The sequence below is a fragment of the Ostrea edulis genome, chromosome 6 (assembly GCF_947568905.1).
Source record: "Ostrea edulis chromosome 6, xbOstEdul1.1, whole genome shotgun sequence".
Lineage (NCBI taxonomy): Eukaryota > Metazoa > Mollusca > Bivalvia > Ostreida > Ostreidae > Ostrea > Ostrea edulis.
Genome location: NC_079169.1, coordinates 56,658,922 through 56,685,002, shown reverse-complemented (window position 1 = coordinate 56,685,002; position 26,081 = coordinate 56,658,922). Strand labels below are relative to the sequence as shown.

The window sequence follows — 26,081 nt, the reverse complement described above, 5'->3', positions numbered from 1 at the left end:
TATGATATATGAAATAGGTTGTAATTTTAAATTTATATTTTAGTAATATTTCCATACTCTGTGTGTTGGCCTAGGTAGCTCAGTGCATAGTTAGATCACCTAACTTAGTAATGAAAGGGTCCCAAGTTCAATACCAGATTGTTTTAAAAGATTTCTTTCTCCTTCTTTGCTACAACAATGTCCATTAAGGCATTTATATACAACTTTCTGTAAAGCATAAGAGCTTACTTCACATTTTAACTTGCAATTACAACCATGGAACTATCAGAATATACTAAGTTATAGAGTAACTTAGTATATTCCGATAGTTCCATGATATGGTAATATACCGCAAGGTTTTTTAAGAAAAGATATGAATTCAAGTGAATTGTTTGTGAAATGTCACAAAAAATTATCTATTTTGACACCTTGAACTAATACTCAGGTGACTGATAAAGCTTGTGGGCCTCTTGTTTATGACACTAAAAAGTTCACTGATATTAAACATTGCCATATTTTATTTCCTAGAAAGATTACCAAACTTGAGGTGAAGTACAGTTCTCCAGTAGGCTATAAGTTTACTGTTGATGAAAGCTGTCGGAATCCCTGGCTTCCAAATAGAGCAGAATGCCTGACATTTGAGAACACATCAACTGCATGTTACAATGGAATTGTGACACTACAGTGCTTGGAAGGTAGAAATACAGCCACTTTTATTACGTCACCTGAGTAAACTCAGGTAACCTAATGCAATTAGTCTGCGTCCGTAGTCGTGTGACGTGTGTCGTCCGTTAACAATTGAACATTTTTATCTTCTTTGTAACTACTGTATCATTCCAATTCTTTCCAAATTTGGTATGAAGCATATTTGCAACAAGGGGGACATAAATTGTAAAATTGAGGACTCCTGCACCCCTGGGGCCTTAGGGATGGGGCAAAAACTGCCAAAAGTTTACCAATTTTTAAAAATCATCTTCTCTACAACCGCACATCTGTAAGAAAAACTAAATGTATAGTGATGTAGAGCAGGAAGGCCTCAACCAAACTTGTAATTTTCATGATCACTGGGGAGGGGTTCTGACTCCAGGATGGGGCCAAACTCATCATATAATATTTGTGTAAAATGTTTAAATCTTCTTTAATTAATGCTATTAATACTTAATTGAAACTAACTAGATAAATATATTTAGAATGAGCAGATAACCCGGCCTTTACCAAAATTGTAAATTTCATGATTCCAGGGGTAGGGGTTTTGGTATCAGGGTGGGGCCAAAATGGTCAGTGATTAAATCTGTTAGCAATTGAACATTTTTAACTTCATGATTATATCATTCCAATTCTTTTCAAATTTGGTATGAAGCACCTTTGGGACAACGGGAGAGAGACTGTAAATTTCAGGACTCCTGCACACCTGGTGCCTTAGGGGTGGGGCATAAATTGCCAAATATTGACCAATTTTCAAAAATCTTCTTCTCTACAATCACACATGTGTAAGAAAAACTAAATGCATAGTGATGTAGAGCAGGCAGGCCTTTACCAAAACTGTAAATTTCATGATGCCTGTGGTAGAGGGTCAGACTCCAGGGTGGAAACCTAACTTAGTAATATATAGTGTATATTTGTAAAACATTTAAATAAATAGTCTTTAATGCTATTGATACTAAATTGAAACTAACTAGATATTTAGAAGGAGTAAGTAGTACTTTACCAGAATTGTAAATTTCATGATTCTAGGGGGTAAGGGTTTGGTTCAAGGGTGGAGCCAAAATTATTGTATTGATTATTGTCTTTATCATTGAAAGATTTCCTGATGTTAGCTGATGTAGTATTAAAACTAACTGCATATTTAGGAAAAGCAGAAAAGGATCGATGTACCGAAATTGTGAATTTTGCAACCCCAGCTCAGGGTTATTTTGACTCTAGGACAGGTCAAAATTAGTCATTTCGTGTTAATGTTACAGTACACAACACAAGTTTTATACACCCCACCATGGAGAGTCCATGGAGATCCACTGCATCCTCATTTTTCCATGGTGTATGTTATTTTCCAATACACACAGCTTCCAGGAGCTTTGTTGTGGCCATGGGTGCCTTACAGGAGGTGTGAAAATTTGCTGCAGGCTAAATAATCATGATAAAGGTGGAATTTTAAAAAAAGAAGAAAAATTTCCATAATTCCCCACAAGATATATGTATTGTTTTTCAGTATTTTGAGGCAATTCCAACAATACCAAACACTTGTTTTGAAAATTTTCCTTTTAATTTTCTAATCCCTTTCTTCATTAAAATGTTCTTATAATTCACTGTTTGATAATAATGCCTCTCTCTCTCTCTCTCTCTCTCTCTCTCTCTCTCTCTCTCTCTCTCTCTCTCTCTCTCTCTCTCTTTTACAGGTACATACTTACTTCCATATATTGTATTAATATGCATCTTATCAGATTAACTTAATTCAATATAGAAATTAGAGCAATGTCGATGATTTACATATTGAAATTAATTTATTACATAATCTATAGGAGCAAAAATACAATCCATCAAATGATTTGTTTTAAAAAAATCACATGTTAATTACATTTGACCGAGACTTATGTTCAATGTACTTTGGTAGAGATTTTCATTAAAAAAAAAAAAAGTTCATCAGTAGTGTCTGGATAATACAATGATCTATGTATAACAAGTATATTAATTATTCCATGCAAATTCCTTGGGTCTTAAACACATTAGAACTAAATTACAGTGAGCTTGTTCAGGTAGTTTAAAATGCTAAACTAAGATATTTCTAATGGTCAGCAAAATTTGAACGTGAGTTAATTGTCAAGGTTCATGGGAGATAAAGAGCTCAAAATTCTTTGTTATGTAAATAAGGCTTGTGCCATGTTTTTGTTTACGTGCAGTCAAATAGTTTCTAGTGTTTGGCACTTCTCTTTTTGTTTTAAACATGCTATTTTCTATTGAGCAATCTATATGTAAACAAAAACATGGCACGAGCCCTGTTTACACAACAAAGAATTGTGAGTGCATGCTGTATCTCACTTATAACTCAACAACTGATATTCAAATTTTTGTTGACCTATAGAAATATTTTAGTTAATTAGCATTGTAAACAATAAAAATGGAAAAATAAAATTTGAAAATTTTCAGCTCAAATGGTGTTCATGCCCCTTTAAGAACACATCTTGTTTTTTATGTCTACTTTTGCTGAATAATAAATTTAGCTTAGATATTCGGAACAGGAATTTTTTCTCTCTAAATTTTGTCGTAGGCCTTGGGACTATACTTAAAAGTATCACTAAGTGATACTTTTAAGTAATAATCAGGTGCATGAGCCTCTTGTTTTGATTAGGGCTGTTCCATTAAAACATATGAGGTACCCGGGGACGGCAATTAAAAAAAAATCTATGGGTGCTTGTCATTGGTAGAAAATTGCATATATGGTGGGTACCTACTGCCAGAAAACTGCATCTGTGGGTGGTTGTTTTGATAAAATCTTTATTTTTTACCGAAACTGAGAGGAATGCAACAAGAGAAGGGAAGGGTTGAAAGTAGAATGTGAAACAAACGCCGTTTTCTGTCTTCATTTTATCTCGTTCGATGAGGTTCCGCGATCCGGTTATTGTTTCCAGTTTGACTCTAAAATTATAGCGACCGGAAATGTCCAAAATGGAAAACGAAACTTGCTCGTGGTCCATTGAAACGGTTTTTGATTTTTTTCTAGCTGCAATAATGTAGCCCTGTCCAATTTTTTTTATTCTGACGTTTTCGGGATGAGGCTACAATTCCATAGGATCTCCGTAATGGTGCAAAATAATTTTATGAATAACCGATAATAAACTCTGCACTGTGTATTACTAATAATACTATTAGTGACATATAGTCCCAAATGTTGTTTACAAATTACACCAAAAGGAGTACCAACTTTGTGCTCGGGCATGTCTAATAAAGGTGTTTTTCATTAAATATAATGTACAGCATGCAAAATTCTTCGTCTGCTCCGCCATGCTTGTTACCGCGAAATCTCGTAGGTGGATCTAATGAAAAAGCTAAACATTGACAATCGGCGCGAAAATGTAGTTTACTTGAAAATTTACACTCTGCTGTTCGGTTTTTAACTTGATATTAAATTCAAACCTTTTCAATACCGACAAAATAGCTTTCGCCTCCATACTTGTCCATTGATGTAAATACTACTTTATATGACATATGCAAATGACTTGACAATCGGTAGTTGAAACTTCAGTACACCAAACATGGCGCACAAATATGAATCGAGAAATTGGAATTTATCGAAATTGTTGAAAACGGTAGAATACAGCCTCTCAAATCTTAAGTTGCAGGTTGTAAATTTATATATTGACTAAGAAACATAGAATATCATTTTATTTACGTAAAGAGACACATTTTCTTGTTTTTTAATACTCAAAATACTAGTCAATTTTAAAACTTTTAATAGTTGTTTTTGAACATTTACAATACTGGACTTTTTATGAACAGGTAGACTTATAAAATTAATTTAGTTCATCATGTTTAAGAAAGACAGTCTTGATAAAATAAATTGATGGTTCTATGATCAAGCTTCATTGATGGCCAGTTATTTGAATGGTGCATACATGCCAACTTTTAAAAATCCCCATGGGGGATTTTGCGCGCGACGACCTTTTTTCAACGCTCAAAATTCACGACATTTTACCATGAAAATAAATATTTGTCTTTTCAAATAAAATATCAATCTAATCATTGTACATGTATCATATATTAACACAACATCAAGTGTGTTTGACCATTAACTTTAACAAAACTAAAAAAAGAAAAAAGAAAAAAAAAAGAAAAAACCTTTAAAATAAATATTTTATTAAAATATTCAGCAAAAAATCCTCTCCAACAACAAGTCACATACATATTATCAAATAATACTTAAAGTTGCATCCTTTTACACCATATCAACATTGGCTGGTCTATATATCTAAATTTAAATTAAAGCACATGCATTTAGGTACGACTACAAAGGCGATCTTGCTTGTCTGTAAACATGGGCTTGCAGAGTCTGGTGAAACAATCTGCATTGCAACCAGAAAAGGAGTGATCTGCCCTGCTATGAAGTTGGCGAACAAAACCTTTGCACCCATGACATCTGAAATAATTACCAGGAAAAAAACACATCAAAATATACGTTTTTACTTGTAAATTAAGGCTATTTGCTAATATAAAATTCAGTACAGACTTGTGCGAATTACGCATCACAAAGTCTATTGAATACTACACTATATAGACTATATAATACATCACAATAGACAGATATATTCAGATAGCCTATATTATTATAGTTGGAAAATATATATATATTTGACGTACCTTATTGCATATTTTGGATGGTGTTAGCGAGAGGCAATAATCGGGAATGTCCGATTGTTTGGTGGTGACACTGTCATTGTTGTCAATCCTCCATTCACGTTTGTGTAAAGGATATGTCAATTTGAAATCCGTCTTCCCAATTAATTACTATCAAAACATCATTCCTGCTCGTAATTAACTTAAACAAACATCGCAGTGCACCACAATACACACAAGTAATCATGTTTCCGATCGCCCATGACACGCGACTTAAGCTTGACGAATTCGGGATATTTCATTGGTTGATAATATGAAATCTCACGAGATTTCACGATTATCCCGCTTTCAAACTCGTTTTCAATCGTGAAATCGGAAATTTTGGTCGGAAAAAATTTCAAATCGGGATTTTAGGGTAATTTTGCTTTCCCGATCGGGAAAGCGGGATCGGAGGGTAAAATCGGGAAGATCCCGCCTAAATCGGGAAAGTTGGCATGTATGATGGTGGTCATACCCAAGATACTCTTCTCTTTACTATCATGCTTGGGAACATCTGAAAATAGACCTCTATTCAGGTGTTATAAATAGTCATTCATACATATTGAACTTAAAGAAAAAGTGTATTTCACATTTATTTCACTTCTATGGGTGGTGCAGCACTATCTAAAATTGCTTCTGTGAGTGGTCCCTCATTACATTTTTATGCTTCTATGGGTGGTTACCCAAATTTTAAAGTGCCTTCCCCGGGTACCTCATATGTTTTAATGGAACAGCCCTTAATGTTATTTATTGATTAAATGAAGATGGGTCAATTAAGAATCACTGTTAAAAGTGACCTTTTGTTTTTTATATATAGAATGTCCAGATGGGATGTACTTTAAAGAATTAGGCTTTGGATGCGAAAAATGTCGATGCAACATGAAGAACACTAAACGTTGTGACAAGACTGGGAAATGTATCTGTAAATCGGGATATGAGGGGGCGCTTTGTGACTGTGTGAAAAATACCTGTAACACCGCAGTGGCTTTTTGTCAAAACAATCAGAACGGAACCAAATGCTTGTGCAAACCAGGCTACGAAAACCGAGGATATAATTGTGAAGGTACTTTTTGCATGAATGAATAATTTTCATGTTCAAATTGGATTTGATATTTGTTGAAATGGCATTGTTTTCATGATAAAAGTTGTAATGGATACATACTGCACATTTTATCTTAAAAGTTTAGAGCAATGCAAGCTGTAGCCGACGGTATTTTTCCAACTATCTAAGTTGGCACCAATTAACCTACCGTTATAAATATTACATAGTCCTTAAGACCTGATGAAAAATTTAACAAAATAAACAAGGGAATATTGCTTGAGAGCATACCTACAATGAGCATTTTGTATAAACGGCCATAGCCTCAGGTGCAATCGTCATATACTCGGACGCAGGAATGATGATTGTCGAACATGCATAATCAGGTTGCTGAGACCTAGCTAGGTCATACAAAGATGGAAACTGACATACTGTAAGTAAGTACACATTTGGTTTTAAATCACTATATGTACAAGCTGATGACCGTAGTATATAGTACGGTCTTCAGCTTGAACACAGTGATGAATGACTTGAAGTACTATAATTATGTGTAAGATGGTAATGATTATGCAATTGTGCCACTCAAATGCAATTTTGAAGATGAATTTCTTTGGCAGTGTATGTACACATAAAATTCTTAATAATGTCAATGGAATGCACGCAATGTTTGTGAAAGAATGTGAAAATATTTTAGAATCAGGCATTGACTTAGCAGGTCTGCAACTCTATGCAGTTGGAAGAAGACGAGGCTTGATCTGCGCATATGAAAGCAGACACTGCACATCTTTCGTGAAGTTTAAGAGTTGTTAACATGGTTAATAAAGTTATGTATGATATATTCAAATTTTAGCCAAACTATATTAGTGAAAGACTTATGAAGTCTATCGAAATATTTTTAATCGCACATGAATATAAGGAGGGGGAGGGTTAGAACTCGGGTTAGATGAATAAAGACTTCATTATGTATTAGATTTGTCAACTTTCCGTGGAAATAAATTATATGGCGACTCTTGAACTAATATTGTACAGTAACAGAATTCTGACGAAAATATATGTGAAATGAATTTAACAGATTCTATATTTGCTTGGTTTAAATAAATAAACAAGGAACGAGTTAACATCATTTACATACGTATGTGGTCCATTTTTGCGGGAATACTTCATGTTTACAAACAGAACGGGGGAAGATTTGAAGACTTCTGAGAAAATGATTTGTATCGATACCTGCTACAAATTGTGTCCGGACTGTTACCATTTTGTCTTTTGCAATAGGCTTTTGATATTTGACATGTACATCCCATGCAGATGTGCTGGGTACCATGGATAGTGACCTTTGATCTTGAACTTTTATGTTTATAGTACGTCACTCAAATTTTGAAGCTTTTATGAGTAAATTCCTCAAGGCGATGCGTCGTATTCCTAGTTTGTGACGTTGAAATTCTATAGATATCTAGTTAAGCATAATATTTATGCATGTACATTTTGTTTTAGTATACCTTTAAGATTCTTACAGAGTTAAAGCTCATAAGACAGTACTGTGTATACTCCTACCACCACAACCGCCACCATGGACGAGTCGACTGAGACCCTTGCGGCCTTTCATTTAAAATAATGTCATGTTAAATTGTTCACAAATTTGACACATACACACTGCCTATCTTCCACATTATTCAGAACTGATGACCTCTGATTGATTGATTGATGTTTTCCGCCACACTCAACAATTTTTCAGTTATCTGGTGGCACCCAGTTTTTATTGGTGGAAGAGAGAACCCAGATACAATGTACCTGGGAAGAGTCCACCGACCTTCCGAAAGTAAACTGGGAAACTTCCTCACTTACCGGTGCGAGTGGGATTTGAACCCGCGCCAACAGAGGTGAAAGGCCGTGTGATTTTGAGCGCGATGCTCTAACCACTCGGCCACGGAGCCCTTGGAGATTATGAACAGGAATTACTGTCTGGAAAACAATAATTCATGAATGGACATTTTCTGTTTATAGTTTCAGATCCACACTGATTCAATGAAATTATATATATTTAATCACAAATATGTCATTTTACATGTTCTTTTATTTTTCAATTTATTTACCGTCAGTTACAGCTTGTACTGCTTTAAAGCTTATTAAGAGTTAAATGAAAATACGTCATGTAAAAGTGCTTAATATGTATGGGATTCTTTACATTGTAGACTCCATGAGATTAGAATTGAGTAATCAATCATATTTCAAAAGAGTGAAGTACAAAATCGACAGTTCTTGGGTTTATGCTTCAAATCCGTCATCATATGTTAGTTCATCAGAAAGAGGTGTTTGTGTACGAATGGGATTACCAACGTGAGTGAAGTTTTTAGGTTACCTTATAATAAATAGTCACTTTGAGGGTAAAACCACAGGCAATTATATCACTTGTGTTTGAATTCATTATTACTCTTTAATAGTAAATTCGAACCCAAATAATTGCCTATGGGTAAAACTTATAATTTGCAACACCTGGTGCTGTCTAAATGTAAATGGAAAATTGTTTCTTGTTATAATCCAACATTTCTACTGGACTTTCACATTTTATAGCAGAATTATGTTTAAAAAAATATAATTCATTTGATATTTGCATGCATTTGACAAGTATATCAAAACATACCATTTTGTCTATTAAAAACATTATCTTTATTATAATGACATTGTTTACATTGTGTATTTCTTTGTACCTTAGGTTTTACAATAAACTTGGAGTAGAAACCATACATCAATTGATGAACTTAACAGATTTTGAATGCATGAATAAAGAATACGTTGCACTGAGCCTCAATTACTCAGAGTGTATAAACCAAAATAGACCGAGATATTACTTTGCTCCTTCCAGCAACTTAAAGACAGCGTCATGTCTGAAGGGTAAGACACACTTAAGTTCTGCAAATAAATGTTATATACTTCAAAGGTATTTCGCAAAATTTATGATCACATGCATGTTCAGTATGAACTTTGTGTAAACATCATACTGTAAAAATAAAGTTGTGTTTTTCTTTGACTGTCGTTAGACAGGATGGGTTTTGTTATGGCACTGTCCGTCCGTCTGTCTGTGGCAAAAAAACTTTAACCTTGGTCCTATCTTTTACACCATAAGAGGTAGAGCTTTCATATTTGGTATGTATATTCCTTGTGGCAAGACCTTTCTATTAACATAAAAATCTATGATCTGGTGACCTTTACATTTACCTTTGACCTACTTTCATAAAATTTGAATGTAAGCCATATCATTCAAATCATAATAGGTACTGTTTTTATAGAAATCATGTGCATTTTGTGTGAAGAGATCTTTCCTATCATACTAGATTTGATGACTTTGTGACCTTAATATTGACCATAGCTGCAGAACTGTAGCTTTCTGAAAAAATATTGAGACGGAACAGAGAGCTACAGGTCCACCCCTTATAAAAACCTTCGATTTAGGGCACACAAAAAGCTGTGCACGGTTGAGGCCTGATATCGCTGTATTCTTGTGTTGCTGTCTCATAGATTTAATATAAAAAAATTCTTAACATAATTGTAACGACTGTTGGATGTATATTATATAATCTATGGTATGACCCAGTACCTATGAGGCTCGTTACAATAATAGGGTTTGAAGGTACCTATCTATATCAATGAAGAAAATGTATAATAGTTAATTCAATAATTTATTGATAGTATCAAAAACACAAGTATAGTCACAGTTCAATTGTTCGGCTAAAATGTCTTAGTACTAAAACACTGATGGGAATCCGGTGTTGACCAGTGCTCGGTGCTACTAGGTGTTCGGTGCTACTAGGTGTCCGGTGTAACTAGGTGTCCGGTGTAACTAGGTGTCCGGTGTAATTTTGTGTCCGGTGTTAGGTGCTGCAGGTGTAGTCGTTCTCGAACACTACGACTAGTCTAGTACACTACTAGATTATAATGGCAAAGTCTGGATCTCCGACTCTATGATCAGGATTACAACCTGAACTAATTATATGTAAAATCCAACCCCCAACATCTATAGCATATCATGCATATAGAACATTGTTAAACTAAGTACGATATCTAAATAACTCGGTGCAAGGTGCTTGTGCACCGACTCTAAAACTACTCCGTGCGTAATATACTAAAATAAATCCACCACCCTAAATCTATAACACCGTCATAGACTATATATTCAATGAAATGGGGATATATATCATACGCATGCCATGAAAATCTACCGCTACCAAGTATACATTCATACAGAAGATATAATTAATCAATTCTAAATTCAACGCACCTGAAATGTGTGGTGACGGTGCAACTTTGCACTGAACTATCAAATTATCTAAGTTAAATTCTAATTTATTAAATCCAACTAGATCCGTTGAAATACTAACTGTAAACTATAAAATATTAACTATTAACTAACTGGGAGAGACCTTGGTTGTCTCCCAGGGACAGAACCCCGAGTGGACTGACTATCAAAATTCATGTCAAGAATAAATATTGAATTTCTAAGTACTCAATAAATTTACTATACTTTAATTCTCTAAAATTCCCTTTCCTGTACTTAAAGTATTTGCTAAAATAAAGGAAATATCTCAACTTCGGTGCAGCAGTCGGTGCCAAACTTCTAATGGAATATGTAATGCAGAATTCTGTCGTCGCGGACTATGATTCGCGGCTTTTATATTTTGACGCAATGGTGCAGCTGATTACGTTGTGTACTGTACATAAAACTCCTAAAACATGCTTTTCTCAATAAAGTGAGATCTTCTGACTTACTAGAATGATTCATATAACTTGTTAATTTATCTATGATTTTTAAGGTAATCTAAGCATTTTATTTATAAAGTTTTATTTCTAAAACTATTGACGTGTCGACGTTCATTCCTAAATCTGGAAAATATCCTTCTCTATCATACAGATTCTGTAATTATCGTACGAAAAGCATTTCCTGTCTGTACATCTAATGACATCCAGGTAATAAACAAAAGAGAATTTCTAACATTTTTAAGTGATATCAGTCTTAAACTCTATCGTAATCATCCTAATAATAGTGTATCTCACGGACACAACAATATTTTCCTACTATACTTGTGTCCAAACATACATGTACCTTCAAATATTCATTTAAAGTCCCATACAACCTGAAAACTCACAGCTTTAAATGGTTTCGTTTGTTGATGTAGCCTTTTATAAGGGGTGGATCTGTAGCTCTCTGTTCTGTCCCAATATTTTTTCAGAGAGCAATACAGTTCTGCAGCTACATTGAATTGACCTAGTTTTTGGAAATTTTCAAGAAACTTTATCTTTGGTCATATCTTTTACAACATTAGAAGTACAGCTTTCATATTTGACATGTGTATTCTTTGTGGCAAAACCTTTTCATTGGTACCAAAATCTTTGACCTAGTGACCTTTCACCTACTTTTAGTAAATTCTAATATAAGCCATATCTTTTAGACTGTAAGGCACTGCTTTCATATTTAGCATATGCATTTCTTGTGAGAAGACCTTTCCGTTGGTACCAAATTTGTTGACCTTGTGACATTGGAATTTACCTCTGACCAACCTTGAAAATTATTCACGAAAATGTTGTAATCTGGGGGCATCAGTGTTTCAAAAACACATCTTGTTTATTATCCAATTGTGCAATTTTCTGTACACTACAGATTTTTCCCATTTTCTTTTAAATCACATATCGTATATACTTGCCTATAAATCGGATTTTTGGGAGCTAAATTTTGGTTCAAAATGTCCGACTTATAGGAGTGTCCTAAGAAGATAAGTATTGTTCTTGATGGCGTAATGTATAACCTAGTATTATTTAAACTACAAAACATGGACGAAGTAAACAAAATAGTGACTGTTTAATTTGTTAAGAAAAATTGGAGGTGTATTAAATATGCTAAATCCTAAGTATATCTGGTTTTAGTAGGTCCCTGATTTTATTTTTCATTTTTTCTTAAATGATTTATTTTAATATACCGGTATGTAATGCGAGATAGCTGTCCATAAGCAAGCCGTACTCATTTTCTGCCGACAAATAAAATAGCTATTGTATAGGTAGTTTGTCCTAACAGGTAAATAACGGTACTTCACACCGCGGCGGTATAAATCTGCCCCACGATAAAATCCCGCGGAGGGATAGCGCTGGAAGGATTAACATAGGGGGGGGGGGGGGGGGTCTAGTACGGGATCTGCGTTGGCCATACGTATACTGTACATGTAAATGGACTTCATAATTTTATACAAACTACCATTTTCAATGACATTTAATGTATTTTTAAAAATGTATTGTACTTGCTGCTTATCAAGCTAACATTTTCATCCTTTTAAACTTCAGAGTGTCCCAAAATGATGTTTTACAATACCACATCTTTTGAGTGTGTGCTGTGTAGTTGTAACAATAACAACACCGTTTCCTGTAACCAGACGACAGGGGAGTGCAAGTGTAAGGCAGGGTTTTTCGGACCGTCATGTGACTGCATCCAAAACCAACACAACTGTAACAACACCTACTCCTACTGCTCCTTCCAAGGAAGCGCACCTACCTGTACTTGTCGTCTTGGGTTTTACGGGAAAAATTTGGGCTGTTTTGGTTAGTAGTTTTATAGTCTACTTTAACATCAAGGAAAATTCTTAAGATTTAAGTTAGAAAATCTCAAAGTTCGATCATTAATGATTCATATGAGAATCATGGTTTAATTTACATGTACTTTGTAAGAATTTCTGTCTCTGTCAAAGTAAATGAAAAGTGACACAACTGTCTGCTCATCTCTCCAATCAAAAAAATCATTTTTTTGAGTCCAACATCTTTGTAGACAAGACATCCTCTCCATTTATGCTCAATATTTAGGTGATGAAATTTCACTTTTTAAATGTAGAATTAATGGGAGTTAATTTGAACAACCCAGCTAAATTTCCCCATTTATAACTTCAGTATGTCAATAAGCCATTTTCATCAGTGCAATATGATATAGATCAGGAGATCATGTACTGGTGGATTCAGTGAAAGAACTTGACATCAATTTAAGTCTCTTTATTTCCTAGAGACCTCATGTTTTGCTGAAAAACTTGTTACGATATACTTTTTATGGTTTAATGTTCTGTTAATTTACAAACTATTGTAGAACCTTTGCGATTTATCAGAAACACTGGTGTTTTGGAATTGTACGATAGAGGTGAATGGAAGCTCATTTCCACTAGCTATAAGTGGAATGATGATGAATCAAAAGTGATCTGCAGACAGTTAGGCTTACCAACGTAAGATAATGTTATATAAGTTTGTATGTTGGATTTAAAAGGAAATACACAATTTCAAGTTTTCAGATTTTAATGAACAACTACAAAATTTACCTTTAATAATGATGAAAGACATAATTTATTGATTTCTGAATATATTCTATAGGTTTTATGTGAGATATACAACCAAATCTCGAAGTGCCACCAACCTGAGATACAGTGAATATAATAATAAGAAAAAATTAACTTATCTTTCTTGTTCGGGAGAGGAGACAGAAATATCACAGTGCAGTTTTAGTACATCGTCATATATTTCTAGCTACACATCATTTGCAATTGTCGAATGCAGAAGAGGTAAAGGTTTATTTTTAAAAATCAATGTTTATATATAATAATATATATCCCAAAGCCGATTTACTCAGTTGACTCAATCGGCTTTTTATACGCACGTCTTTAGACGGGACATATTATAGTACAACAATGTCTGTCCGTCCGTCCGTCCGTCCGTCCGTCTATTGGGGGTTTTCTCTTTATAATTTCATTTCCCTTTCACATATCATGCTGAAACTTGCTGTGTAGCTTCTTTGTGGGTCACGCTAGATCATACTGCAATTTTGATCCATTTCGACCTTTTATCCAGGAGTTTTGCCCCTTTATTTGGAAATAATTATTATATGGAGGGTACATAATTTGTCCGCCCTACTCCTCCCACAGTTTTCAAGTGAGAGTCTTCTTATTTTGTGGAGTGTTTGTATGGGTATTGAAGATGTGCATGTGGGATGGATTTTGATTTTCTACAATTTTTGAGAAAATTACAGGTTGTTGAACTTAGTCTATTTGGAAATTAATATTCTATGGAGGGTACATAATTTGTCTGCCCTACTCCTCCCACAGTTTTCAAGTGAGGACCTTCTTATTTTGTGGAGTGTTTGTATGGGTATTGAAGATGTGCATGTGGGATGGATTTTGATTTTCTACAATTTTTGAGAAAATTACAGGTTGTTGAACTTAGTCTATTTGGAAATTAATATTCTATGGAAGGTACATAATTTGTCCGCCCAACTACTCGCACAGTTTTCAAGTGAGGACCTTCTTATTTTTTGGAGTGTTTGTATAGGTATTGAAGATGTGCATCTGGGGAAGGATTTTAATTTTCTTCCATTTTTGAAAAAATTACAGGTTGTTGAACTTGGTCCATTTTGAGGAAATCTCAATTTTTAAGCAAAGACCCTTTGTTCATATGAAAGTTTGTCACAGCCTCATGATGGCTGATACTACATGTACCTGAAGCAAAGTTATACAAATTATAGCACAAGAAAAACACCTTATGTAAGCCTTTCACAGACGTATTATGTACCGTTTGCGGTACTCTTGTTATTTTACTACTACTTGTGCAGATTTTTTAAAATTTATATCTGGAGAATGTAGGGAAGCCAGGAGTTTATTATTTTATACCGACTTGAAATATATGAAAATGTAACAAAAACAATAATATATGATGCACTGTATGAACACTATAATAACAACAGTTCTGACTGATAACAAAAATAAATTGAGTATCCTTTCATTATAATGACGTGACCGGCCAGGAAAAACCAGAAGTAAAAAACTTTCTTGTAAGAAAAAATTCCGGAAACCTGTGTCCCATACCATGTCAAAATCGTAAATGTGCGCCATCTCTAGTATAATGCAGGGACTTCACAATAAAATCTTAAATATGAACAACAAGTAACAAATATATGAAAATAAATGATGGATCCCAATTAAGTATAAACAATGATAGAACAAAGATATGAAAATAAAGTATAGATTTCAAAATTTTTGTGTTTTTTTTGCCAGGTGGGCTAGAACTGATAGCTCATGCTAAGCGTGCACCCCTTGAAAACAAAATCGTCACCACATTACTCATATAAATCTAAAATCATTCGACAATTAATTTTGGAATCTAAAGACAACTATTTTCCACCAATCTCCCTACCACACAAAATTTTAAGTCCTCTCTATTCTTACAAAATGGCAAGCAAATTACATTAAATGCTGACTAGCCGAGGGAGCATATAGAAAATTACCAAAGTTAGGATGCAGAGAAAAATGAAGTAAAAACTAAGTCAAAATATGAATTAAAACTTAAAATGTAATTGACTAATTGTACATTTGAATTACTGAAGTATCTATAATCCTAACTTCTTCGAAACAGCAAGTCCATTTTCCGACTGATCTACGACAAACATATCTTTGCTGGAATCTCACTTCCACCGACCATGTCTTTTAATACATCTTTTGTTGATGCTATAAGTGACAGCAGCAGTAGCGCCACCTGATCCGAGTGAATGTAACCCCAAATTTAATCCGGAACTTACTTCCCTAAGCCTAGAAATAATATTTTCCCAGGTGGAAGTATGACTAAATTTTTTATTCTTGTAAATCGATCTAGTGATTCCCTGCGTATGAAAAACGGGCTTGAATAGAAAATCTGTAGAAGACAAACTGACTTCAGGTAGTGTAACGTACTTATGCATCATATTAACTGGACAAGCGCTAGCTGTGAAACCCTTTGCAACTAACACCTCGTTGCCTTGCCTGTATTGATCAGTTTCACTTTAATGGACAAATAATCGTCAAATATTTTGATGTCACAACACTTCAAGTTCCTCAATTCATTGTAACATAAAAAAGTGACAAAACTAAGCAGAATCATTGTTAGGTCTCTGATAATTTACAAATCTGTTGAACTCGACCATAAAAAAAATCACACAAACGAATCAACATATCTGAAGAAAAGAGATCTTTTCTTTTAACTCTAGGGAGTAGCGACACATTTAGCTGTATCTTGTAGACACTTGATGTATGAATTATTCGTTGGATCCACAAGACCATTAGTTCATGGACCCACTTTATAGAATAAATAGTGTGGTTAATCACGTGAGAAATTATTCCAGCTATGTGAATCGGTTGTGCAGGTAAAATCTTGAATCCTTATTGGGTGAATTGTCTCCATCTTCTAAAACTACTGTGGTAGGCTTTTGTAGTGTTAAAGCTTTTTCCTTGTAGAAGATCCACAGACATTTTATCCGCCAAATCCTTAAGAAAAGTGTTACTCCCGACTCCACTTGCAGCAACATCAGCTCTCATTTTTTGTTGTTTCCCAATATCGATCAAATAAAAATTTATTTAATGATTAGATCTGAAAGTTACCATGTTAAAAATTAAGGGGATCTTTGCAGAAAAACCCTTTTTTAAACCTGCCCTTTTCAATAATGTTATTTCTAGGCAACACAACACTGTCTATTGTAAGTGTACAAGCTTGTGATATGGACCAAAATGAAGCTGAAATCCACTTAGGAACAACAAGCATTCCACAAACATTTTCATTCATGTACTTCTTAATTGTTTTAGAAATCAAAACAGGAAGTGGAACAATGAAGCGACATGTCTGCTTTTGACCATGAACACCAATATTTTGAATAAGAAACCTCATATCAAGTTTGTTCAAATGAAGGGCCATGCCCCCTTCAAAGGAGAGATAATCACAAAAATGTAAAAATAGGGTGGGGTCATTAAAAAATCTTCTCCTCAAGAACCACTGGGCCAGAAGAGCAGAAATTTATATGAAAGCTTACTGACATAGTTCAAATTCAAGTTTTTTAAATTCATGGCCCCCCGGAGGTTTGATGGGGCCACAATAGGGAATCAAAGTTTTACATGCAAATATATAGGGAAAATCTTCTTCTCAAGAACCACTAGACTAGGAGAGTACAAATTGACATGAAAGCTTCCTGACATAGTACATATTTAAGTTTGGTAAAATCATGGTCCCCGGGGGTAGGATGGGGACACAGTAGGGTATCAAAGTTTTACATACAAATATATGGGAAAATTTTTTAAAGTTTTTTTCTCAAGAACCATTGGACCAGGAAAGTACAAATTTACATGAAATCTCCCTGACATTGTGCAAATTCAGGTTTGTCAAAATCATGGCTTCAGTGGGTAGGGTGTGGCCACAATAGGAGATCAAAGTTTTACATACAAATATATTGAGAAAATCTTTAAAAATCTTCTTTTCAAGAACCATTGGGCCAGAGAAGTTTACATTTGCATGAAAGCTTCCTGTCATATAGTTCAGATTCAAGTTTGTAAAACTCGTGGCCCCCGGGTGTAGTATGGGGCCACAATAGGGCATCAAAGTTTTACATGTGAATATATTGGGTAAATCTTTAAATATGGGCCAAGGTGACTCTGGTGAGTGATGTGGCCCACGGGCCTCTTATTTATTATGTTTTGCAAAAGCATCAGTGTCATGATGACCATATCTAGCACAAAAAAAATTGTACACAAAGCAATCAGTGCCGTAGTCTCGGTCAGTCTACTGCATGGTTATATTGTCAGGCTACTTAGTATTTAGAAAGAACTATTTTCATGAGTATCATTGTCAGTGGATGTACCTGAGCCAGTCCATTCTTAGAACAAAAGATGTAGTGTTTTAAGTAAAATGTTAAAAGGTATATACACTGTACATGTATTCTTGTTTTATGATAATTAAGATTCAATTGATAAAAAATGCATATCCAGACTGAGTTTTCTCTAGATCTATGCCAATATGTGAAGAATTGAAAACTCCTGGAATAAAGTAATTTTCAATTTGTATGTCTATTCTGCCTTGAAAATATAAATCATGAAGTGGTTTATTATTAGTGTTTCATAACAAACAGATTGTCCAGATTTTCTGTATGGTCCAACGTGCAAGCGATGTGAATGCAACCAGCTGTACTCCAGATACTGCAATAAAACTACAGGAGAATGCGTATGTAAATCAGGCTACTCTGGTGACACGTGTGACTGTGTGCAGGGATCTCATTTCTGTAACGCCACCTTCGCGTTTTGTGGACTACCAACTCCATCCTGTTACTGCAGGGATCAGTACAATAGGCGTGGACTAAAGTGCAAAGGTATATAGTTAATTCCCTTACCAAAATATAAGTCATGTGGCACACAGTTGCTGCAAATTTGCAGCATATTTCTAGTTTTGGCACAAGTATTTATTTTGCATGCAAATTCATTCTATGGCACACAGTTTGTGGCAATCTTTGGGCATACACTTGCTGCACACTTTTGACACAGTTTGTAACAAGTTTGCATCACACACTTGCTGAACATTTTTAGCAACCTGTTAGTTGCAAGTTTGTGTCAGTCACTAGTCGCACATTTCTGTTATAAAATCTGGTGAAATTGAGTAATTCTACATAAATTGCAATGATAAGAAATATCTTTATATAATTTCATGAAAATTGACGTATTGCACATAATTTTTGACATTTCTAAAAATGTAAATCAGAAGAAAAAGTAAAATAAAATATATATAAACTCACAGGCACTCGATGTTTTAAATATCTATAATAAAAAAATTGTCTCCCTGTAAACATAATATTCACAAGGTATATCACGCCGCCATCTTGGTTTTCTTCTTTACCAGCTGCATCGCTTGAAAATTTCGGAGAAAAGTTCGATATAATAAGATAATTAGACCCCTACCGTTTTGAAGCAACTCTGTCAAGGTCTTACCTCTCGCATCGTCATGGTGAACCCGCTGCTAGTTATTTTTCATCTTAAGAAACAGGGAATTATTGTAGTTGTAAAACTTCATTTATTAATGAGAAGTTAAGATATCAAGATAAACAATTAGGGAGATCCTACATGTACTACTTTCTTATTAAATTGTACATAGACTTTTCTTATGATTCCCTTAAAACAAGTGAAACGTCTAACAATAATAACAATATACTGATAACGTCATACAGTAATTTATTACGTCAAGAGATAATCGAACGTCACATATGAACTAGTGCATTGTTACTTCACAAAGCCAGCAAAATAATGCACCGGTGTATTGTTACATATAAATGCATAAAACATATTATTTACAATAATATCACTCTATAGTGACATACTTTGATCAATTTGAAATTCATTGCATTGCTGCATGGTAATTGCAGTGATTGTTGTGATCCTGGAATAAGATATTATTTGTTAACTTTTCCAGATTCACTACAATTTTATAACAATGTTAATGGAAGCAAGGGCGTACTACAGATCTACAAGAATGAGTCCTGGAACACATTCTGCGATGATTCATTTGCCAGAGATGAAGCACTTGTTGCATGTAGACAACTACGACTTCCAACGTATGTACAGATATTCAATTCATCGTAGATTTATTTAAGCATTACATTTTTAACTTCATGCATGTGTTTTAAAAGGAACAGAAATGTTCTTTATATGGTTAGGGCTATTCCAGAAATAAATACATGGGGGGGGGTCGGGAGGCACCTTTTGTATATACCAAGCACCCATAAAAAAAATTAAAAATTAACCCATGACCCATCAAATTTATAAACTCATTTTACAATGACCCATCTAATTAAAAAAAAAAACTAACCAGACCCACCACAAAAATATTTTTAAAAATGAAAACGGTACAAATCTCGCGAGGTTTTCGGGACAAACATTCTAGTCAATGACACGGTAATGCCTGTGCGACATTGTATCACAGTAATTCTGAAGAAACGATGTCACATCAACAATCAAAGGCATCTTTGGCGGGAATGTTGGAAAGATTGGGAGTCCAAACGATGCTATTATCATGAAATAGGTATGGATATGTTTTTCCACGAATCGTTCGTCTTCTAATGGAGCCCGCGCCCGGAGGCCTCTATATCACCATCACACTGACTGATAAATATAACGCATCGGTACCCTTGTATAAATCAACTAAGGTTTGCCTATTTTTATTAGGAAACGGAATACCTATTGGTTTCAAAATATTCCCAAAATCGATGCACTGTAAACTGTAATAATCTACAGAACAGAGTTCGCCGCCATCATGTCCAAAGGGACCCTACTAAACGCGCCTCTAATTTGAAGAGTGCCGTAATGGAAAGTTATGCACTGCAAAGAGCGACAACTCGAATAGTTCTATGTTATTTCCGATTTCGAAAGCACGTTTTCAATTTTCCCTCCGACGTTTTGTAACCAACACGTCAACAGCGACAATAAAAATATTCTGAAAACTCAACACCCACGTGGCACAAAATAAAACAATAGAAACTACCCACTACCCATAATAAATATTTTTTTAACAGTCCAACCACGGACCAAATAAAATATGAAAAAATACGACCACCCACACAAAAATATATCATTTGCCGCCCGACCCCCCCATTTGATCATTTCTGGATCAGCCCTTACTAAAATGAAAAACAATGTTTAAATGTATGTTTGTGGATAAATATTTGAAAACGAGTTGTGTAGATTTTGTGAAACTATCTTGCAAGAATCTGATCCATTTTCATAAATGGCAGTGCTTTGTTCCTCTTGGGTACATACATTGTGTGATTTAAATGACACAAGCTGTATAAATTGTATATTGGGAATGATGTCATATCAATTCATTAGTGTACTTTCAAACAAATAGAAGAAAAAATATTGACCTATAATACAAAATTACAGTTATGAATAAAGTCAGTACTTTAAAAATATATGCATTATATTTTCTTTTTAGCTCACCTGAGCCGAAGGCTCAAGTGAGCTTTTCTGATCAAAATTTGTCCGTTGTCTGTTGGCGTCGTTGTAAACTTTTCATATTTTCATCTTCTTCAGAACCACTGGGTCAATTTTAACCAAACTTGGCCAAAAGCATCCTTGGGTGAAGGGCTTTCAAGTTTATTCAAATGAGGGGCCATGTCCTCTTCAAAGGGGAGATAATCACAAAAATGCAAAATTAGGGTACAGTCATTTAAAAATCTTCTTCTTAGAACCACCGGGCCAGAGGAGCTGACATTTATATGAAAGCTTCCTGACATAGTGCAGATTCAAGTTTGTTCAAATCATGGCCCCAAGGGGTGGGTTGGGGCCACAATAGGGGATCAAAGTTTTACATAGAAATATATAGAGAAAATCTTTAAAAATCTTCTCAAGATCCACTGAGCCAGAAGAGCTAAAATTTATACGAAAGCTTCCTAACATTTTGCAGATTCAAGTTTGTTAAAATCATGGCCCCCAGAGATACAGTAGGTTGGGGTCACAATAGGAGATCAAAGTTTTACATGGGAATAAATAAAAAAAATCTTTAAAAATCTTCTTCTCGAGAACCAATGGTCCAGAAGAGCTGACATATACATGAAAGCTTCCTGACATAGTGCAGATTCAAGTTTGTTCAAATCATGGCCCCCAGAGGTGGTTTGGGGCCACAATAGGGGATGAAAGTTTTACATAGAAATATATAGAGAAAATCTTTTAAAATCTTCTTCTCAAGAACCATTGGGCCAAAGAAGTTGATATTTACATGAAAGCTTCCTAACGTATTGCAGATTCAAGGTTGTTCAAATCATGGCCTCCAGAGTTAGTTTTTGGGCCACAATAGGGGATCAAAGTTTTAAATTGAAATATATAGAGAAAATCTTTAAAAATCTTCTTCTCGAGAACCACTGAGCCAGAAGAGCTAAGATTTACATGAAAGCTTCCTGACATAGTTCTGATTCAAGATTGTTCAAATTATGGCCCCCGGGGGTAGGTTGGGGCCACAATAGGGGATCAAAGTTTTAAATAGAAATATATATGGAATATCTTTAAAAATCTTCTTCTCAAGAACCATTGAGCCAGAAGAGCTGACATTTACATGAAAGCTTCTTGACATAGTGCAGATTCAAGTTTGTTCAAATCTTGGCCTCCGGGGGCAGGTTGGGGCCACAATATGGGATGAAAGTTTTACATAGAAATATATATAGGGAAAATCTTCTCAAGAAACATTGGGCCAAAGAAGTTGACATTTACATAAAAGCTTTCTGACATAGTGCAAATTCAAGTTGTGTAAAAATCATGGCCTCCAGGGGTAGGTTGGGGCCACAATAGGGACTAAGGTTTTACATGCAAATATATATGGAAAGTCTTCAGATATGGGCCAAGGTAACTCGGGTGAGCGATGTGGCCCATGGGCCTCTTGTTCATATTTTCAGTCGGTACATAACATTTGCAACCATAAAGTATAGTCAGAGAATACCAGGTGAATACAATTTAGGAATTGTGTACACAATACAATGCAATGGAAACGAAACCAGTCTCTCTGACTGTAAGAAGTTCAGCACACACGGATCGTATTGTTCTCACAGTGAAGATGTTTACCTTCAGTGTTTATCTGGTAAGCCATTCTGAATCCTGAACTTAGTTGGCTCTTTATAAATTGTTTTATATATATCATAATAGTATTACATGCATTCCATCTACATGTATATGTGTAACTTTAAGATTGCCATCTTGTAAATTAATTACCAACATAATTAAAGGTTGTTTAGAAAGTTCAATTTGCAATGGAAAGTTATATAAAAAAAGTGATAATCAACTGAACCAATTTATATGTTTATGGTCTAGCTATAATGTTAGAGGCCGGAGCACAGGCATGGTTATAAATGCGTATGAGAATCCAGAATCTTTCCTGGAAAGGGGGGGGGGGGAGGGCAAATTTCATCAATCCATTCTTAGTATTTCTACAATTGCATGGAAGTACATTAGAATGAACAAATAGTCTTTTTTCTACCAAACTCAGAGGGGAAGGGGGGGGGGGGGGGGGGGGGCGGATCTGAATCTGACCCCCTTCCATCTCTAACCCTTCCATCTATATGCATGCTTAACATATAATTAACCTATTACCAATGAAATAAAGATGTTTATTCGAAAAGAAAACAACAGAAAAAATGAAGATTGCACAATATAGAATAAAAAAATCTTCATAAATCTCTATTCAATGTCAAAATATTTTTGGAATATCTTTAAATTCTATGATAATCTCTGTGTTGCTTTGATGTATTCTTCATAGAGCAATTGATACATTATGTATAACAATATCATGTTGTACAGTATTAGAATCTTAAACTCATATTTTGGCATTCATTATTCATGTAAATAAATATAGATTCAAGTTTGCTATATGTTAGACCCCCCTTAATTCCCATCTAAATGCATGACTGTAGGTATCAGAGATAACTATGTGAAATATGACAGTTTTGAGAGCTCTTCTGTGTAGGAGGTGACTTTAGTGGAACTTTGAATGCTTTAGTGGGACAGAGTAAACCTACAGTCAGTGAGGAAGATGATAAAATGTAATAATTGAAAGCAGCCTCTCTTTCGAGCATGCAAATGTAGGAAATACAAAATGATAAGGAAAGAAAATGATTTATTAAAGGGGAATCATAAAATCAATGTCATATTTGCAAGTACATGTAATATACTATATATGATATGTACGAGCAATGAAATAACGTACTGATGTATTAAAAATTCCATGAATTTGATTACTCCATGAATGCTTATCATTCATACTTAGTTTGTGTATCAGACGAATTCCAGTGATGAAACTGATTTATGAGAAACTTACTGCATGCAGCACTGCATCAACTTATGCAGACTTGTCAGTGATGGATTTGTCCCATTCCCACTTGTGAACAAATGCAAGTTGTTTCACACCTTACTATGTACAGTACCCGTAACATTATTCTTGACATGATAAACGATAGAACACGATACACGCACGATAGGATAGGATACACGCACGATACGATAGGATACACGATAAACCTGATAAACACAAAACCTGATAAACGATCTTCACGACAGACCTGATAAACGCAAAACACGATAAACGATCTTCATAATAAACGGAAAACCTGATAGAAATGTTGTAAATTTAGAAACAATTTAGACAGAACAAAATTTTGATACCGACATCATAATTACATTATGTTGGTAATAATACTGAAAGATTTCAATATTCATTATACACCTAAAACGTATAATTTCTTTAATACACGGTCATACTTTAAAAAAAAAAATTTTATTTCAATTTTTTTTTACACCATCACAGCTAAAATCAGAAAACTAAACTGTATACGGTATTTAATTCATTATTTGATATCTATTTGAATTTTCCCAGCCAATGATTCTAAATTTATAATATATAAGTTATACAGAGAATTAAATAAATGTAATATAATGTAGTGATATCATGCTTCAGTAGCTCTCTAATTCTAATGTCTATTATCTTGAATGTGAAATAAACCAAGGAATATTTGTGTGTAGCGAGGAGGGTTTTATTTTGCATCAAGCTGTAAGTTCACCGGTCATTCAACAATTACAATTATTTTCATCATGACCGCTTTAAAAAAGATCCACTGCATTACACCAAATCTTCATACGTTAGATATTTCTACACGATGATTGATGATTGATGTTCATAAGTAATTGGAACATATGTATTTGAATTGATATCTTAATAACAAAAATAAGCTATGAAAAAAATAAAATAAAACACGGCTTTTTTAAATTCACAATTTTTGAAACACTTAAAAAAACTTCGTGTTTAGAATGTAAAAAAAAATACAAATAATCATCAAACCCGGTATTAATTTCCAGTATCTACCCATACGATTATAGGTACATGTACAAGTGTACAAGTACAAGTAAAAAAACAACAACGATGACAGCCGAGTCGTGCCCAGTTGGGCAGACTTTTGAGAGATGCAACACCCTTGCACCCTTTTAAAACTTAATCTTCTAAATGTGTCAAATACAATGTCTCTGAGAATGTTTGTTGTCAAAACACGGGTGATACACAGACGCGCTCAAGTTCAATGATGGGTATATAAATAAAACACAGGTGGAAAAAAATCGGAAGAAAACGAGCCTTTATTAAAATATATGTAATAAACAACGTAATTTACTGATTTTCCCTTTCAAATCGGAACTTCCTATTTCTCTGTTAGTGTTAATTACAAATAATTGTTTCTAGACAAGCAAATGTTTATGAACTGTACATGAAGGAGCTTTCAGATTTACTGTACCCGGTTTGCTCGGCAAACCACTGCCTACTTTTCATATTACTTAGAATGAAATTGTGATAAATTTTCACCCTCTCTGGACAGACAAATAGCTCTTCTTCTGCCTTAAAATCAACAGCTTTATGTTCTCCTTCAAATATACTGTCTTTTCTCGATTTCTAAAAATAGCGTCTTTAACAAAACAAATAAAGCTTTCGAAAAGTATCGTACTTTTTCATTGGATTTGATAATACAATCCCGATAGTTTCCGAAGCTACACGATAAACGATTTTCACGATAAATGGAAAACCTGATACATGCAAAACACGATAGACCTGATAAACGCAAAACACGATAGAAAACGGAAAACCTGATAAACGCAAAACACGATACGATAGGATACACGCATGATACAATAGGATACACGCACAATAGAACACGATAGGAATGTCAAGAATAACGTTGCAGGTACTGTACATGTATGAGAGTTCTCTAAAGGAAAATAACTCGGATATATCTGGAAACTAGCATATATTGCATTGTACAATTGATTATTCTTTTTAGCTCACCTGAGCCAAAGGCTCAAATGAGCTTTTCTGATCAAAATTTGTCCGT

General features: G+C 34.5%; 1 protein-coding gene and 1 long non-coding RNA gene across 5 annotated transcripts in view; one reads left to right on the top strand and one right to left on the bottom strand.

The window, feature by feature from the left end:
- Positions 1 to 26,081, top strand: part of LOC125645464 (uncharacterized) — a 202,610-nt gene that overhangs the window by 51,087 nt on the left and 125,442 nt on the right. For all 4 annotated transcript variants that reach the window (XR_008795896.1, XR_008795897.1, XM_048871004.2 and 1 more), the window contains 10 exons: positions 508 to 674; positions 6,161 to 6,406; positions 8,572 to 8,716; positions 9,093 to 9,271; positions 12,707 to 12,961; positions 13,494 to 13,626; positions 13,772 to 13,959; positions 18,315 to 18,551; positions 19,643 to 19,784; positions 22,614 to 22,795. Coding sequence is in view for 2 of the 4 variants with exons in the window: in XM_048871004.2 (XP_048726961.2) it covers positions 508 to 674; positions 6,161 to 6,406; positions 8,572 to 8,716; positions 9,093 to 9,271; positions 12,707 to 12,961; positions 13,494 to 13,626; positions 13,772 to 13,959; positions 18,315 to 18,551; positions 19,643 to 19,784; positions 22,614 to 22,795 (1,874 nt within the window). In the remaining 2 variants the exon portion in view is untranslated. The remainder of the gene's footprint in view (positions 1 to 507; positions 675 to 6,160; positions 6,407 to 8,571; positions 8,717 to 9,092; positions 9,272 to 12,706; positions 12,962 to 13,493; positions 13,627 to 13,771; positions 13,960 to 18,314; positions 18,552 to 19,642; positions 19,785 to 22,613; positions 22,796 to 26,081) is intronic.
- On the bottom strand, positions 1,721 to 5,828 carry LOC125645480 (uncharacterized). Its single transcript, XR_007359353.2, has 2 exons — positions 5,329 to 5,828; positions 1,721 to 5,107 (listed from the first exon to the last, which is right to left on the bottom strand). It is a non-coding gene; the product is annotated as an uncharacterized LOC125645480 (long non-coding RNA).